This window comes from Sturnira hondurensis, unplaced genomic scaffold (assembly GCF_014824575.4).
Source record: "Sturnira hondurensis isolate 20B ecotype Veracruz unplaced genomic scaffold, ASM1482457v3 Scaffold0004257, whole genome shotgun sequence".
Lineage (NCBI taxonomy): Eukaryota > Metazoa > Chordata > Mammalia > Chiroptera > Phyllostomidae > Sturnira > Sturnira hondurensis.
The window spans coordinates 659,216-674,935 of NW_028076888.1; the positions used below are offsets into that span (position 1 = coordinate 659,216).

At 53.9% G+C, this 15,720-nt stretch overlaps 1 protein-coding gene across 1 annotated transcript in view; it reads right to left on the bottom strand.

Moving 5' to 3' along the window:
• Nucleotides 1-2,749: 2,749 nt before the first annotated feature.
• IGSF21 (immunoglobin superfamily member 21) overlaps nucleotides 2,750-15,720 on the bottom strand; it is a 229,312-nt gene continuing 216,341 nt past the window's right edge. The window contains exons 5-10 of the mRNA XM_037045071.1: nucleotides 15,593-15,708; nucleotides 12,434-12,908; nucleotides 4,739-4,824; nucleotides 4,197-4,389; nucleotides 3,754-3,792; nucleotides 2,750-2,980 (exon numbers count right to left, since the gene is read on the bottom strand). Of these exons, the coding sequence (XP_036900966.1) occupies nucleotides 2,907-2,980; nucleotides 3,754-3,792; nucleotides 4,197-4,389; nucleotides 4,739-4,824; nucleotides 12,434-12,908; nucleotides 15,593-15,708 (983 nt within the window). The 3' untranslated portion in view covers nucleotides 2,750-2,906. The remainder of the gene's footprint in view (nucleotides 2,981-3,753; nucleotides 3,793-4,196; nucleotides 4,390-4,738; nucleotides 4,825-12,433; nucleotides 12,909-15,592; nucleotides 15,709-15,720) is intronic.

A 15,720-nucleotide genomic window follows, 5' to 3' on the forward strand; every position in this document is an offset into this window, starting at 1 on the left:
CTCACAGGTGTAGAGGCAGGAAGGCCAAGATCAGGGTGCCAGCGTGGTCAGGTTCTGCTGAGAGCCCTCTTCCGGTTGCGGGCGGCCAACGTCTCGCCGTGTCCTCACACGGTGGAAGGAGCGAGGGAGCTCTCTGGGGTCTCTTTTCTAAGGGCACTCGTCTCATTCATGAGGGCTCCACCCTCGTGACCTCAGCATCTTCCAGAGGTCCCATCTTCTAAAATCATGACACTGGCGGTTAGGTTTCAACACGTGAGTTTAGGGGGGAACACAGACATTCCATCTATAGCAGGTAGGAAACCGTTGGAGGGTTCTGACTTGGAGGCCACCGTGGAATGACTTATGTCGTAAAGGATCTCTCTGGCCACTGTTGGGGGACCAGATTATTGGGGGGGGGTGGCAAGAAGGCGATCTGAAGACCAGATAAGAAGTGGAGGCAGTTTTGCAGGTCAGAGGTAGCTCTGAGTAGGGCGGTGGCAGTGGAGAAGGATAGAAGCAAGTGGACTGAGGGTGAGTTTTGAATGTAGAGTCAACAACATATCCTGTTTGGATATGAAGGGATGAAGGAAAGAGATGAATGAAAGAGAAGTGTTGGGTCTGGTCAACCGGGCTGATGATGGTGCCACTTCCTGAGAAGGCAAGAGAGCACCATGCTTTGGAAGGGAAAGTCCAAAGGTGGGTTTCAGCCGCGTGAAGTTGGAAAGGCAATTACCTATGGAATGGGAGAGGGGAAAACAACAGGAACACCAGAGTCTGGCATTCCAGGGAAAACTTCTGGGGTCAGAGATTTGGCAGCCAAGGCGGAGGTGAGCTGCGTTGGCCGTCCAGGTCCTGACTTGGGCCGAGGCAAAGGGGCTATAATGACAGAGCTGCTGCTTAATTCCCAGCCCGATGCGCCCAGGACTTGGAGTTTTTGTAGGGACGGGTCCCTATTCCCAGGAGATTTGCATGGACTGGGAGAGGCACAAGAGTCTCCTTGAAGTCATGTGTGTCCTGGCTGGGAAAGGAGAAGAAGCCTGGGCACTCTGAGGCAGCAGCGGTGGCTGAGGGCACTTCCTCCCAGCCCTCACCCCTCCAGCCACCCTGGCCTGTGCCTCCCCATGGTGGACACAATGCACCGTGTTCACCAGCGAGCGCCGGGGGCTGTATTTTCCAGCCTCCCTTGCAGTTAGGTTGGGGGCTGTGACCGCTTCCCATCATGGGGTGTGGGCAGAGGTGATCTCCATCACCATTAGGCGTGGCCCTTAAAAATACCCCGTGCCATTGTGTGAGACTCCCCTTGCTGCTGGGAGAAACGACCACACACTGAGTGGCTTAAAACCATGCAAATGCACTTCCTCAGTGCCCTGTCCTGGGCGTTAGGGGTCTGGAACGACTCTGGGCTGGAAGTGCTGGCGGTGCCAGTTCCTGCTGGAGTCTCCTGGCAGAACCCGGTCCCCTCCCTCTTCCAGCTGCTGGAGGTGACCTGCCTTCTGTGGCTCGTGGGCCCCTCCCTGCAGCTCCCCGATCAACCCGTTGCTTCTGTTGCCACATTTCCTTCTAGTGTCTTCCTTCTTTCCTTGTATGATGCCCCTTGTGATGACATCGGGCTCACCTGGATAATCCAAAGCAATCTCCCCATCTCAAAATCCTTAGATATCACAGCAGCAAAATCGATTTTTTGCTTACCTCGGAAGGTAACATGTGCACAGGTTCTGGGGATTAAGATGTGGACATCGTTGGGAGGATCATCATTTAGCCCGCCACAGTGATCCTGCAGCCACTTTCCCTGCCCTGGAGAACATTCTAGAAGCCACGTGTTCCAGCTTGGATACCCACAAGATGAAAGAGGACTGTCCAGTCTGCTTTGGGCTTTTCATAGCCCCAAGGAATATTTTATGGTGTTATAGTGCAGTGAGACTCTGGGGCCAATGCCCTCCTGCTGCACAGCCTGCCCCGTTCAGACGTTAAAAGTGCTCCACGGACTCTCCTGGGTGACTCGCCAGTCTTGGCCACAGCTCGGAAAGGCCAACCCCACCCTCCCAATGACCCCTTCTTTCCCCCAGAGCTGATCACTGAACAGCACAGGGAATCTTCTTGTGGTTGAGGAAAAAGTTCTGGAACCTCTACCCCTGACTTACCTGTGACCTTGACTGATGTTGGCCTTGGCCATGTGATTTGCTTTGGCTGAAAGTATTCGTGGACACGACAGGTAGATGCTTTAATGGTGGGTACGCAGTTTGGGTTTTGCCCCCTCAGCTTTAGTGATCTACCATTAGAGGATCGAATGTCAGAGGGCCACTGGCCCTTTACCCTGAGCCCCTTCAGCAAATACCCATCGAGAAGACCCGAGCCCACCTACAGCCTGGAGTCCAGCCCAGTGAAGCAGAGCTGCCCACTGAGGCCAGAGTGGATCAGCGTCACCACATCATCCTGGACAGGAACACAATCATGAATGCTTGTTGTTGCAGGCCACCACGATGTGGGCTGCTTTGTTATGCAGCATTATCCTGGCAACCACTGACCATTACACTTGGCCCTGAGGACCCTTTAATTTCTTGAGAGTCTTTGGCCACTTCCCATGCCTGGGTGTGAGGATTTGGGTGAGAGAGTGAGCCACATCTCCACCCCTCATCCAGGGAGGAGCATGTCTTCCAGCTCCTTTGTCACCCCTGCCCCGATCACAGTGCCGGTCCCAATGCTGGATGTCAGGTGGCACCCAGTTGCTGTCATAAAACAAATGAAGAATACAGAGCCACAGACCCAGGTGGGGAAAATCATTCTGTTTGTTTTAATTAAACCGACCGAAGAAGCCAAGACAGACAGAAAGAGACTAAGAACAAGACTGGAAATAGTTTAGAAAAGAAAGGAAAAGCGATTGCAGAGACGTCAGTGCTGGACGGAGAGCAGGGGGCCGGGCCGCGCCTTCACGTCAGCTCCAGAACCACTGTCAGGGCGAGCACCAAGGTGAGCCGGACGCCAGCAGGGCCAGAGGCGGAACCTGTGCCGGGCGGCAGGGAGCAGAATCAGAGCCCGCAGACCCACCGTGTCGCTTTCGGGTGGGCTCGGTGGCTGTGGTGCCGGGAACAGCGGTGCTTCAAAGGGCCCAGGGAAGAGTCTGGACTTCAGCGTCAGGACGCACTGGGTCCACACCCCAGCTCTCCCACCGGTCCCTCCTATGGGTGGCCCCTTCTTTGCCCTGGGCCTGCTGGGCTGTGGTCAGGCTCCCTGGTGCCTGCCCATCAGGACCCTCCAGTGGGGACCAGGAGTTGGGGCCTCCGTTGTGAATTGTGGGATGGGTCCAGTGTGGGGACAGGAAAGCTGACAGGCCTTGGAGCAGTGTCTGGGTCCCTTGGAGAGGTGCCCGGTTGGGGGGAAGCCCGGGAGGGCAGTATGAAGGGCCCCAGCAGAGCAATCTGGCTGTGCTCCCAACTGCCCTGTGGAATGGTCCGGGGCCCCAGAACACAACCCCATGGTCAGTGCTGGACACATATCCTCGGGGCCAGGGTGGCTGAGCTCTCTGAGTCACTGTGGATGGTGTTGGGGACACAGTCCCTGGAAATCCCTGCTGCTGCTTTGGGGTGCTGAGCCCCTTGATTGTCTCAGTGGCCGCTCCTGACTACCTGGACCCAGGTTCTGTGAACTAGAGGACAATGTCCTGTCTGAGGGTCAGGGGAGGGGCAAGGGTAGGCAGGTGGGAGGTGCAGGGCCAGAGCTTCCTGTAGCCTTGAAAATGGCACTTCTAAGTGAGGAGCCCTGAGAATGGAGACTTACCATTGGAGTCCTCTGTTCCTCTTGGAATATTTGGGTTTTCTGTTGGGAGGAACAGAAAGAGGGCTAGAGAGTGGATGGCTTCGGAATGCAGCAGAGGAGTTCCCCTCTGTCCGGATCGCACCTGCCAGGTGGCATCGGGTGCACTGTCTCGGTGCAGCTACACATCTGTGGGCTGGGAGTGCCAGCCCCACTGTGGCACAGAAGGAGAAGCTGAGGGACGTTAAGTTGCCTGCCCAAGGTGCCCTAGCTGCTAAGTGGTGGGCCTGGGATTTGAACCCACAGATCTCTGGTTTTCATTGCTGAACTCCAGTGACTCCCCGTGGGGTACCTTCACAGGGCAAATGTAGGGGACGCAGGCACTTTCTGTTCCCTCCTCCTCGGGACAGTGCCAGCCAGGGCCTGTCCCTGGACAGCCGCCCGGCCCCCCATCCGGCGTGGCGTACCGAACACGATGAGCCGGGTGTGAGTGTCCGTGGAGCCCAGTGGGTTCTGGGCTGTGCAGCGGTACATAGAGCCGTTGAGCTCCGCGGGAACCCGCTCCAACACCAGCTCCTTTCCGTCGAACTCGGTGCTGCCGTCCAGGAGGCGGCTCCCAACCCGCGTCCATGTGAACATGGGCTCTGGAAAGACTTCATTCTGTTGGCCAGAGCAGGAAGGGGTCAGAGCCATGGCCTGGCCAGCCCTGACAATGCATCGTCCTCTGATAGGTTAGGAGGGACTTCCTGGAACACTAGGCAGAAGACTCCAGGGCTGCGGAGGAGGTCAAGGCCCATGAGCTATGTCTATTCTGAGTTCTGGATGGGTAAGCAAAAATGCAGGTACCTTTTGCCATTCCTCACCGAAACCAATTTTGCCATCCTTAGATTAGCAGGTTGGGCTGGAGGTCAAGGGCAGGGCCTTAGAGCATGCTTCCAGGGATGCCAGTACCTGGCTGGGGCCCCTCCCACTTTCCACCACACTCCCAGATTCTCAGGGAGAGGCTCACCTGAAATCCATGGACCAGAATCCTCACTGTGTCCCCGACTCGGGCTCTGGTGGGCGTCATCGTGATTTTGGGTCCTTTGGGGGCAACTGAAGGGAGAGAAAGGCCAGGTCAGAGAGGTAGATGTATGTGTAGGGGAGGGGGCACTGGGCAAGAAGAGGAGAGGCAGGGGAAATGGAAGAGAAAGTTCCAGTCCTGTTCTAGTCGTGCTCTAGGATGCTCGTTCCTTCCTTCCTTCCTTCCTTCCTTCCTTCCTTCCTTCCTTCCTTCCTTCCAGCCTGCCCCACGCGCGCGCACGCACGCATTTCCTGAGCCCCTGCAGTGAGCCAGAGCCTGGCTGGGACTCGGAGATTCCACGGTGCACCGAATGTGGTCTCGGCCCTTGGTGGCCAAGGTGTGAGGGACCAGATTCCTCACTGCTTTGTTTCCTAAATCCCTCCATCTGTCTCCTTCAGGCCTGGGCCTGGGCATCCGGACCCTGAGAGGAGAGGGCCCCGACGTGTATCAGGTGTCTGACGTGCACTAGGCTACACTGGAGGGCTGTCACACCCATCCTGGTGCTTAGAGGCAGGTGCCTGGAAAGCCCATTTTGCTGGTGTTAACACCCAGGGAGGTCAGCAGCTTGCCCAAGGTCACACAGCCGGGAAGCGGCAGAAGCAGGACTTCGTGTGTGTGGGTCTTCAGAGGGAAGCAGGAAGCCTGGGAGTGGAGGAGAAGGAGAGTTGATACCTTCTCCCACCTGAGCTGTGGTCCCTGGGGGCTCCTGGGAGGGGCAGAGATGGTGGGTGAGGGGTCGGCCTTGCCTTCCCTTCCCTGAGCTGACCAACTGGGGCCTTTGCAACAGGGGGCCCCTCCGACTCCTGCCCTCACCGCTGCATCAAGATGTTGCTTCTGGAAGCCAGGCCAGCTGCTCTCACCCTGGCACTTCCACCACCACCCTGAAACCCATTAGCAGCTGCTGGCTGTCAAAGCTGGGCCTCCCTGCCTGCTCCTAGAACACATCACCTGAAGGCATGTTCTCAGCCCCCAGAGTCTCACGCCTTCCAGCCTGGACACATAGAATGAGGAGAGCCCCGAGACCAGGACCGAGGCCGAGCCTTCTGCTCTCTGGCTGCACGAGCCAGTTCAGCTTGGGCCTCAGTTTGCTCGCCTGTAAATGGGGACAACAGGCTACCACCTGATTTGAGGAGCTGCTCTGAAAGGACAGTAAGGGAGGGGTGGAGACAGTAAAGGGTGTGCCTCTGCTCACGCACAGGAAATGAATCTGGAAATGCACACAGGATCCCCTGATTACACAGGATCCTGATTACACAATATGCCCTCGTTACCTCGCCTGAGTGTTCTGCTCCAAGGACAGACTTGTGAAATCTCATNCCCCGAGACCAGGACCGAGGCTGAGCCTTCTGCTCTCTGGCTGCACGAGCCAGTTCAGTTTGGGCCTCAGTTTGCTCGCCTGTAAATGGGGACAACAGGCTTCCACCCGATTTGAGGAGCTGCTCTGAAAGGACAGTAAGGGAGGGGCAGAGACAGTAAAGGGTGTGCCTATGCTCACGCACAGGAAATGAATCTGGAAATGCACACAGGATCCCCTGATTACACAGGATCCTGATTACACAATATGCCCTCGTTACCTCGCCTGAGTGTTCTGCTCCAAGGACAGACTTGTGAAATCTCATGGACAAGATTCTCTAAGCTTCCCCCAGCAGTTCTGGGTGTTCACTAAAACCATCACTTACCCACCCACCCACTCATCCATCTGTCCGTCTGCACATCCATGCATCTACCCATCCATCCATCCACCCATCCTTCCATTCATTCTCTCCATACATCTATCCATTCCAGCATAGCATCTCTTCCATCCACCTAAACATTCATTCTCTCCATTCATCTATCATTCCATCATATTATGGAATATACCCATCTACCCAAAAACCTACCAGTCCACTCCCCAGCCCATTCACTCATCTGCTCTACCCACCTTGCTCTTTACAATACACCTAGTCTGTGTCGGTCATTATGCAGGGCAATGTTGAGGACACAATGATGAATGATGATAACAGTAGCTTGCATTTACTGGGTACTTGCTCTGTCACTATGCTAGGCTCTTTCTATGCACTGCCTTATTTAATCTTCACAAACACAGAAAAGAACTAATTGTTATTAAGTGAGAATTTATTAAGTAATATGTTAGGGACTTTTCTGAGTTCTGTACCATGTGAACATGGCAGGTAAAGATCCTGCCCATATGGCACTTACACGCCAGTGGGGATCCAAGAAATAAGGAACTATATAATATATACTTGTAGGTAGAAATAAATACGACGCCAGAAAGCAAAACAAGGGAAGGTGTTGATGGGGCCAGGAGGAAGAGGCTGAGATAGGGCAGAAGATTTGAGTGGAAGATCTGAGGGGAGACCTGGATGGAGGAGGGATTGAGACATCGGGGTGAGATTTTTCCAGGCAGAAAGGAAAGTCGATGCAAAGCCACGGAGGTGGACCTGAGCTGGATGCATTCGAGGAAGAGTAAGGAGGACCCCGTGGCTGCAGCAGGCCGACCAGAGGGGCGTGGTGGATGAGCACTCCCTGGATTTTAATGCGGTGGAGGTCACACAGGGAGAGGCACTGTTGCTAAGCACACAGTTTGATGAATCTTCATGAACGCGATTACCTGGGTACGTGCCATCCCAACCACCCTCTAGAGCATTCTTCTCCCTCCAGAAGGTTCACTTACACCTCCTTTCCGTCAATGTCCACTCTCCGTAGGTAGAGATTGCTTGGATTTCTATCACCAGAGGTTTGTTTCACGTGCTAGAAGCTCACACACACGCAATCATGCAGTCTGTACTCTTTGCTGTCTGGCTTCTTCGACTCGGCGTGTTTTGGGTTCCAGCCACATTGCTGTGTGTATCAGGAGTTCATGCATACGTATCGATAAGAAGTACAGTTTCTGGTATGAGTACACTACAATTTTTTTCACCCACTTTCCTAGGTATGGCCATTAGCACTTCTCACAGTTTTTGCTGTTACGAATAAAGCTGATGTGAACCTTCACGGCCGAAGCTTCGTGGGCGTGTGTTTTCCTCTCTCTTGGGTGAACACTCCGGGGGGGGGGAAGGAGCCGGCCGTAGAGTGGGGGCACATGTACCGTTGTGAGCAGTGGCCGGCTTTCCGAGCCGCAGCGCCGTCCCCAGCAATGGCGGGCGTTCTGGCGGCTCTACCCTCGCACCAGCACGTGGTACCGCCAATCTCTTCAATTCCAGCCATTCCAGCGATTGTGCAACGGTAACTCGCGGAGGCTTTCGTCTTCCCTTCCCTGGTGACCGATGATGTTATGTCCCTTTCTGTGCACATGGCGGCCGTCGTTAGATATTCTTTTAAAAATTATTTAAAATTTTAAAAATTTAATATTTAATATTTTAATATGTAATATTTAATATTTTAAAATTTTAAAAATAATTGAGTTTCCTTGCCATTATGAATCTGGAGTAGCTGTTTATATATTCTGGATACAAAGCCTGTGCGCATATTTGTGGTCAGAGTGTCTTTTTCTCAGTCTATAGTTTGCCTTTTCATTTTCTTAAAATTGTCTTCTTAGGAGCAGAAGATACAAATTTATATTAAGTCCGACTTACCAACTTTCTATTTTTCATTTAGCGCTTGGTGTGACCTCTGGAAGAAATCCTTGCCTGCCCCGATATCGCATAGGTGTGTTTTTATGTTTTGCTCCAGAAGCTTTGTGATGCTGGGTTTTACATTTAGGTCTATGATTCATCTCAAATTAAATCTGTGTACATGTGAGGTAAGCGTCCAAGTTCATTTTCTCTTTATGCATCTCCTGGGTCATTCGTTACAAAGACTTCTCCATCCCCATCGAACGGCCCAGGGTCCTTTGTCAAAAATCAATTGAGTCTACATATTAGGGTCTATTTCTGGACTCTATTCTATCCTATCAATCTATTTGTCTACCTTTAGAGGGTTTGCGGTGGGTGTGCATGTGATTCATGATATGAATTATAGTAAATGGATCAATCAGGATGAAGAATAGAAGAAGGCACGTGGAGAAGCCAAGAGTTCACTTTGGGGGTTACTGTAATAATCTGGGTGCCTCGGTTGGATGGTCAGAGAGGAAAACCATGAGTTGTGGCAGTTGTAGGACATATTCTGGTTGAGTGGCCACGGCTTGGTGATGGCTTGGGTGTGACATATAAAAAAAGAATGGGGCTGGTGGGTGACTCCAGAGTTCTGGCTTGATCAGTGGGAAGACTGTAGTTACCATCTACAGAGATGGGTTCTGGACCCAGCTGGGCATCTCTCTTCTTGCAGGAGGGGTGGCACCTGAGCAGGGGAGAGCACCCCTGTTGGAGGGGACAGAGGAGGGGACAGCAGAGGGGACAGCTAAGGGCTATCACAGGGATATATGCACTGACCCTCACTGGCCTGACCTTCAGTGTCCTCATTAGATGACTAGAGTCTGTGCCCAAGGTCATGCCAGGGCACCAGTGGCCTGCCTGTGTGAGGGGCAGACTCTCACTCAGGACCCACCCCACTCCCAGCTCACACTATTCTCCCCGGTTCTCTCTGCAGCCCCACCAGGCAGATGGTACAACTCGTGGGCTCTGGGGGCAGACTGACCGACCTGGCTGGGTGACCTAAGGAGAGCTCCTCAAAGCCCGAGTCCCCTCAGTTTTAAAATGGGAACCGTGATAGCATCTTTCACTGCTTATAGGGTCACTGTCCAGTTGCAAGGAGAACGCATCTGACATAGATCCGGGCTCCTAGCACATGCTCCAAACATTTATGAGGTTACTATGGTTTCCCCCCATTCAATAGGTCACAAAACTGAGGCTCAAAGACCTAAGAGGCCTGAGATCTCACCAAATGATAGCAGCTGAGGTAGGACTAGGAGGCAGCCTAGGGGCTCTTACTCACCCGCCCAGTTTGGCTTCTTCCTCTTGGTGGCTCTGCTATGTCCCCCTCTCCCTGCTTCCCTGCTGTGCACACACATGTCACGATGGCTTGGGCTGGGGTGTGGGAAGGGGTGGAACAGGCCTCTGGCCGCACCCTCTTTGTCACCAAAGATGCGAGCTGAAGCTCATCTCCCAGCTGCTTTGAGTCCTTGTCTGGTCTCATTTTTCTCACTCCCAGTTGGGGTGGGGCAGGGAGCCCCCCGTGGGAAGCCCGTGCTTGGCCAAGAGAGGCAGGTGGTGGCTTTCATGGGTGAAGCAGCCTGATGAAGGGTGGAGGCTGCTCCCAGCCTAAGAGCAGGCTGCAACTCGAGGATGGAATGGGCGGAGATGGGGAGGAGACGGGGAGGCTGGAGGGTCCAGAGAATGGGGAGGAAGGCAGTGGGAGGGCCAGCTCCGGGTGGAGAAGTCCCAGCACCGAGCGCAGGGCCTGGCCACAGCGGGTGCTCGTGAAGTCCCTTTGGAATGATGAGCAAATGGTACCTGGGGGTGGGGGTGGGGTAGGAGCTCATGACAAATGGCCGCTATGTGGAAGCGCAGTGACGGGTCTCTCTGCCTGCCTTTGAATCCTCTCCCTCTTGCCTTCAACAACTTATTTAACTCTGCTGGTGCTCAGTTACCTCCTCTGTGACATGGGATAATAACAGTACTACATTGAGCCATCACGAGGGTTACCTATTGGGTGACTGGGTTATGACTGAGTTAACGTGAGACAGGCAGCAGTCTGCGGTCTGTAGTAGCTGTTCAGTAAAAGTTAGTCCCAGTTATTGCCCTCTGTCTGGGCAGGTGGCCCGTGGAAATCAAAGGGCCATTTAATGGGCCTTAAGGGAAGCGACCCCATAGCCAGCCAAGGATGCCTGCTCTGGGGCTGGTGTGTTCAGTGGTTGGCATTGCAGGAAGAGGAGAAGGTACCATAGAACTGGCTTGAAATCCCAGCTCTGCTTCTTACAAGTTGGTGACTCAGGGGCTCCACCCACCTGAGCCTCAGTTTTGCTCATCCAAAAAATGGAACTGCCCAGCAAGCTTCTCCTTGTGAGGAATAAATGAGATAAGCCCTGCAAATGCTCCTGGCACACAGTACGTGCTAAATGTCCATGAAATCCTTTCCCTCGGCGTTTGGTGTACAGTTGGGGCTAAGTTTTCTGGTAAACCAGCAGGAAACAGAAGCCCTTTGGACCCCTTGACATAAGCTGAAGTCCCCACCCTCATCCGTCACTGCTATCTGTCCTCATTCACGAGGGGTTAGGGGCTGGGAGGGCTCCATGCAGCGCCCATCACCGCAGAAGATGCAGAGGACAAGCCCAGGCATTTGGGGCTCCAGGAAGTGCTTCTGGGTATTGTAGGTCAAGGTCCAAAGGGTTTCAAACAGAGAGAACCAGTACAGGGCAGGAGCTGTGCCCACCTCCCCGCCCTGGCTCCTGAGTCAATGCAAAAACTGGCTCGAGGGGTCTCTTGCGCTTCTGGTAGAGAAGATTTCACATGTGCCCTCTCCTTGCCCCAACCCAGCTGGGGGGAAACATATATAAGGGGGTGGAGTCAGGCCTTAGGGAACTGCTCAGTGATGCCCCGAGCTGGTGCTCTGTGGGAAGAGGAAGCAGGTTCTCAAGCTGAGTTGGCCTTGGGCGTCCAGTTTCATGGTTGTGCCCACCTCCCACATCCCCGCAGATGACAGGGTTGTCATTGTACTTAAAAGTGTAAGCCAGCGTGGTGTCCTCCTGTGTTTTCTGTGTTCCTGACCCCAACCTGGCAAAGCTTCCTGACCCGGACTAGGCAGGCCTCCAACCTATTGTGTCAGTGACCCTTACCTAGTAACTGTCCTCTGGGCTCACAGGTCTTTTATCTTAAACAAAAACCTCTTTGTCACCTCCTATGTTCCCAACCAGGATGGCTAAAAACCTTCCTGGACCTTCCTGTGACCTGACTCAGCAACACCCCCCACCCCCCAAAGAGTCCAAACTCTGTGTTCTTCACACTTCCATCAAGCCTTCCTGTGTTTTCTGTGTTTATTTCCAACCTTGAAAACCTTCTATGTTTCCTAACACTGATCCATATTGTTTTCTTTAAAGATATCACTTATTTTTAGAGAGAGAGGGAGGGAGGAAGACAGATGGACATGCAAGAGAAATCAGGGATCAGTTGCCCCTCGCATACTCCCAGGTGGGGGCCCGGCCTGCAACCCAGGCATGTGCCCTGACCAGGAATCGAACTGGCAACTTCTTGGTTCACAGGCTGACGCTCAACCCACTTTGCCACGCTGGCCAGGGCTGATCCATGTGCTTGATCCTGATGGACCAAACTCTTGTGACCTCTTGTGTTCCTGACCCTATCCAGCAAACGCCCCAGCCTGGCTCCACTCTCCCAGGTCCTCCTACCCAGCTCAGCAAACCTGCCTAAGAACCGGACTCTGCCCTTCCTGGATGGCTCAGGTGTTTGGAGCACCGTCCTGTACACCAAAAGTTTTCAGGTTCGATCCCTGGTCGGGGTGCATACAGGAGGCAACCAGTCGATGTCTCTCTCTTTCCCTTCTTCTCTCTCTAAAATCAACAAATATATCCTTGGGTGAGGGTGAAAAATAAATAAATAACCCAGACCGTTACCTGCGTGCCTGCCCCTGACTCTAGTTTGTTTCCTGTCCTTCCTACCTCCATAATGGCCGGCAGCCCAGGGCCCTTATTCCAAGGCTTCCCCCACCCCAGCTCTGCAGGGTTCTGAGGAAGGGCATCCCCCCCCTTACCCAGCGTGACCTCTGCCTGCATGGGCATCGACAGGGCTGGGTGCTGGACCTCGCAGCTGAAGAGGGCTTCGTTGTCGATCTGCGGGTTGAGTGTCCAGGTGAGCAGGGCGCGCACCTCCACAGTGCCGTCGCTGCCTGGGGTTTGGCTGTGGCGCAGGAAGTAGACGGGTTCAGAGCTGTGGACCCAGCGGGGGAACTCACGGCTCACCACCGTCTCTGGGATGTTCTCGGTGGTCGGCTGGAGGAGGACACTGGGGTCCGGGGTCAGTCCGCGGGACGGCCGCTCCGTGTAGGGATGCCCACCCCGGTTCTCAGTGTCCAGCAGGGACAGTGACCTCTGCACCTTGGTGTCATCCAGGTCACGGTGCAGGAGGCTGCGGAAGGGCCTGCTGTCCTGGAGCGGGCCAGAGCTCGCAGCTGGAAGCTCTGACAGGGGCACCGTGTCAACTAGTTCCCCATCTCTTTTGAAATAAACCTGGAATCACAAAGAGGATATGGGAAAAGATTTTGTGCCAATGCCTTAGACCTCCCAATGAGCTCTCAGAGGATATGGCCACAGGGGGCCGTGCTTCCAGAGCCTCCTCTCTCCTGGTAGCCTTCCTGATGGACCTCCTTATTCACTTCCTTCCAGCATCCCAAGACCGAGGTGGTGCGGCTCAGTGAGGACACACAGGCCCTGGCTGCAGAGGCTTTGTGCCTCAGTTTCCTTACTTATATAGGGGCAATCAAGCACCTACTTCACGAGGCTGTGGAATGCCTAGAACCAACAGGCAAATAGAAGGGCCTGGGACCCAACCTGGTGGCCACCTGGGCTCCAAGGGGCGGCCCACCCCCACCCAGGGAGAGCGAGTAGATGAGACAGTGGAGAAGGGCTGAGCTTAAATGAGACATCAGAGGAACGAGGAAAGGATCTCTGTGTGGGAGGTCGCTTTGGAGGTTTTGGAGACAAGGCAGGAAACAGGTGCGTCTGCGGGAGGAAGCGAGGTGTGGGGGGTGAGGCGTGAGCACTGTCTTCTTGCTTGCTCTGCGAGCGAGCAATTGACGTTTTGAGAGGGGCATTTCATTTAATTTGCTGTCTTTTTATTTTGGTACAGGCGCCCAGAGGCCTGTGGGGATTGGGTGTGTTTTTAATAAATCAGATAAATAAATAGATGGAAGATGGGGAGATCGGAGGGCAGGAAGCAGCTCTCAGGATGCTGGTGCAGGTGGAGGAGGGAGGCGAGCCAGGTAGGAGAGCGCAGCGGGAGACGGGCTGGGGGCGGGCTGCGAATGAAATGCACAGCGCAGAGAATCTGTCTGAGTTTATAGCTCCAGCGAAAAATCTCTTATGCACATAATAGCCACGGCCCGGTTTGGCTTTTTCTTTGAAAAGTGCTTCAAAAGCATATTTGTAATTTATATCAGAGGATTTTTTTAAGTTCTGACCTTCCAGGCAAATGTAAGATGCCTGGAATGTGGGAAGATGAGGATCATATATATATATGAAGATATCTATATATGTGTGTGTGTATATATGTGTTTACATACATATATATGTACTTGATTTAATTTGCTGTCTTTTTATTTTGGTACACATATATACACACATACATATATATATCTTCATATATGTCTTCATATATTTATATGTCTTTTACTATGTATATTTGAATATTTAGTGCCCTAAATATTTAAGACAGAGGTCACTGTCTTAAATGACAGAAGCAGGCAGGCGGGGGCAGGGGTTTCCCCCACAGCCCCAAGGCTGAGAGGAAACTTTCTTTGTGCCCTTTGGAAAAGTTTTCCTTTGGGGAAAAGACCAGCTTGCTTGGTTTTAGGGGTCCAGACCGCTGAATAGGCTCCAAAGGAGAACCTGGGGTTCCATTCTGCTCTCACCCATGTGGGTGTTGAAGGTGCCCGTGTATCTCTCGCCCTGGGAACATAGGTGTGGGTGGAGGAAAATGGGCCTTGCTGAAGGCGTGTCTCCGAACACCTGTGCCCTGCCTCACCTGTGCGTGCCCGCCTGCTGCCCCACCCAGGCCTGGCGCGCAGGCCCACTGCCCTGTCTTGAGTCTTTCTGTGTCTGTTTGTTGCCCTGTCCTGGGCAGCTGTGGGAAGGCTGGCTGGGTCCCGCGGTCACCCTACTGGAACATGCCTGTGAGACAGTCAGGGTCTGTAATGCCTAGACTCCCCCTCCTCGGACTTGAACCCTACCTGTCTCCTCCTCAGTGACCCCTAGTAGTGTGAAACTCTTGGGGTCAACACCTAAAGTACTACACAAGGTCGACACTGGAAGGGCCTTGGGAGCTGCGGCCCGTAGCGTCTCCACGTGGAACCCAAGGGCTCCACGGAGGCGCCTCAGGGATCAACACGGGCAAGGTGCCCTTCCCTCGCTCTTCACTGTTTTAGAGACATTTAAATACACAGCGCTTCCGCGTATTGCACTCAGACCACATGGTCCTATTGCTAGTTAACACACTGGAAGACTTGAACAGCGTCCGCCCCCTAAACCTCCTTCCAGAAATGAGTAGCTGAGGGGAGATCTCCCTGCTCCGGGGTTACTCAGCGCGTGTGGCAGGCTGGGCTGGAACCCTGCTCTCAGTGGGCATTGTCACCTCTGTCCTTGTCTCTGACTCGGCCGTGACCATAACTCAGGGGCTGGGCGGAGAGACCTTGGAGCAGTTAGGTCGGGTGTAATAAGGTATTATCCAAACCAGGGATCCCCTCTCTTCCTTTCTTCCCTTTTCTCCTTCTTCCCTTCACATTGGACTTGAAGCTGGAGGACATGAACTTGAGTCCCAGCTCTGTCATGAATACTGTGGGTGACTCTGGAGATACCCCTTTCCCTCCCTGGGTCTCACGTGTCTGTGTCCTGCTCAGTCACTAGGGTGGGGCGAGCATGACGCTGGGCTCCCCTACAGACCACTCCCACTAGGATGCCAGGGGCCAGCGGATGTGAGGGTTCTCCGTGCTGGGAGATGGGGAGCCCCAGAGAGACACATGGCTTCATGGACAGGCCTGTGGAGTGGACGGGGTCTGCCCAGGCAGGTGGGGCAGAGTTAACTTCGCAGACTGGGCTCTCCTTCCTTCATGACGCAGAGTGGGTACGGGGATGACACACCCAAACAAGACACACAGGAGGGTCACCCTGCAGGGACAGATGGGGGACAGGGTACTCACCACGGGCGCTGGTTTCCCTCCGGACACGATGCAGACCAGCGTGAAGTTCTGGGCTTGGTAGCGGCTGAAGGGGGCCGGTGTGTCCGCAGCTACCACTTCGATGGAGGTAGGAGGGGCTACCCAAAAGG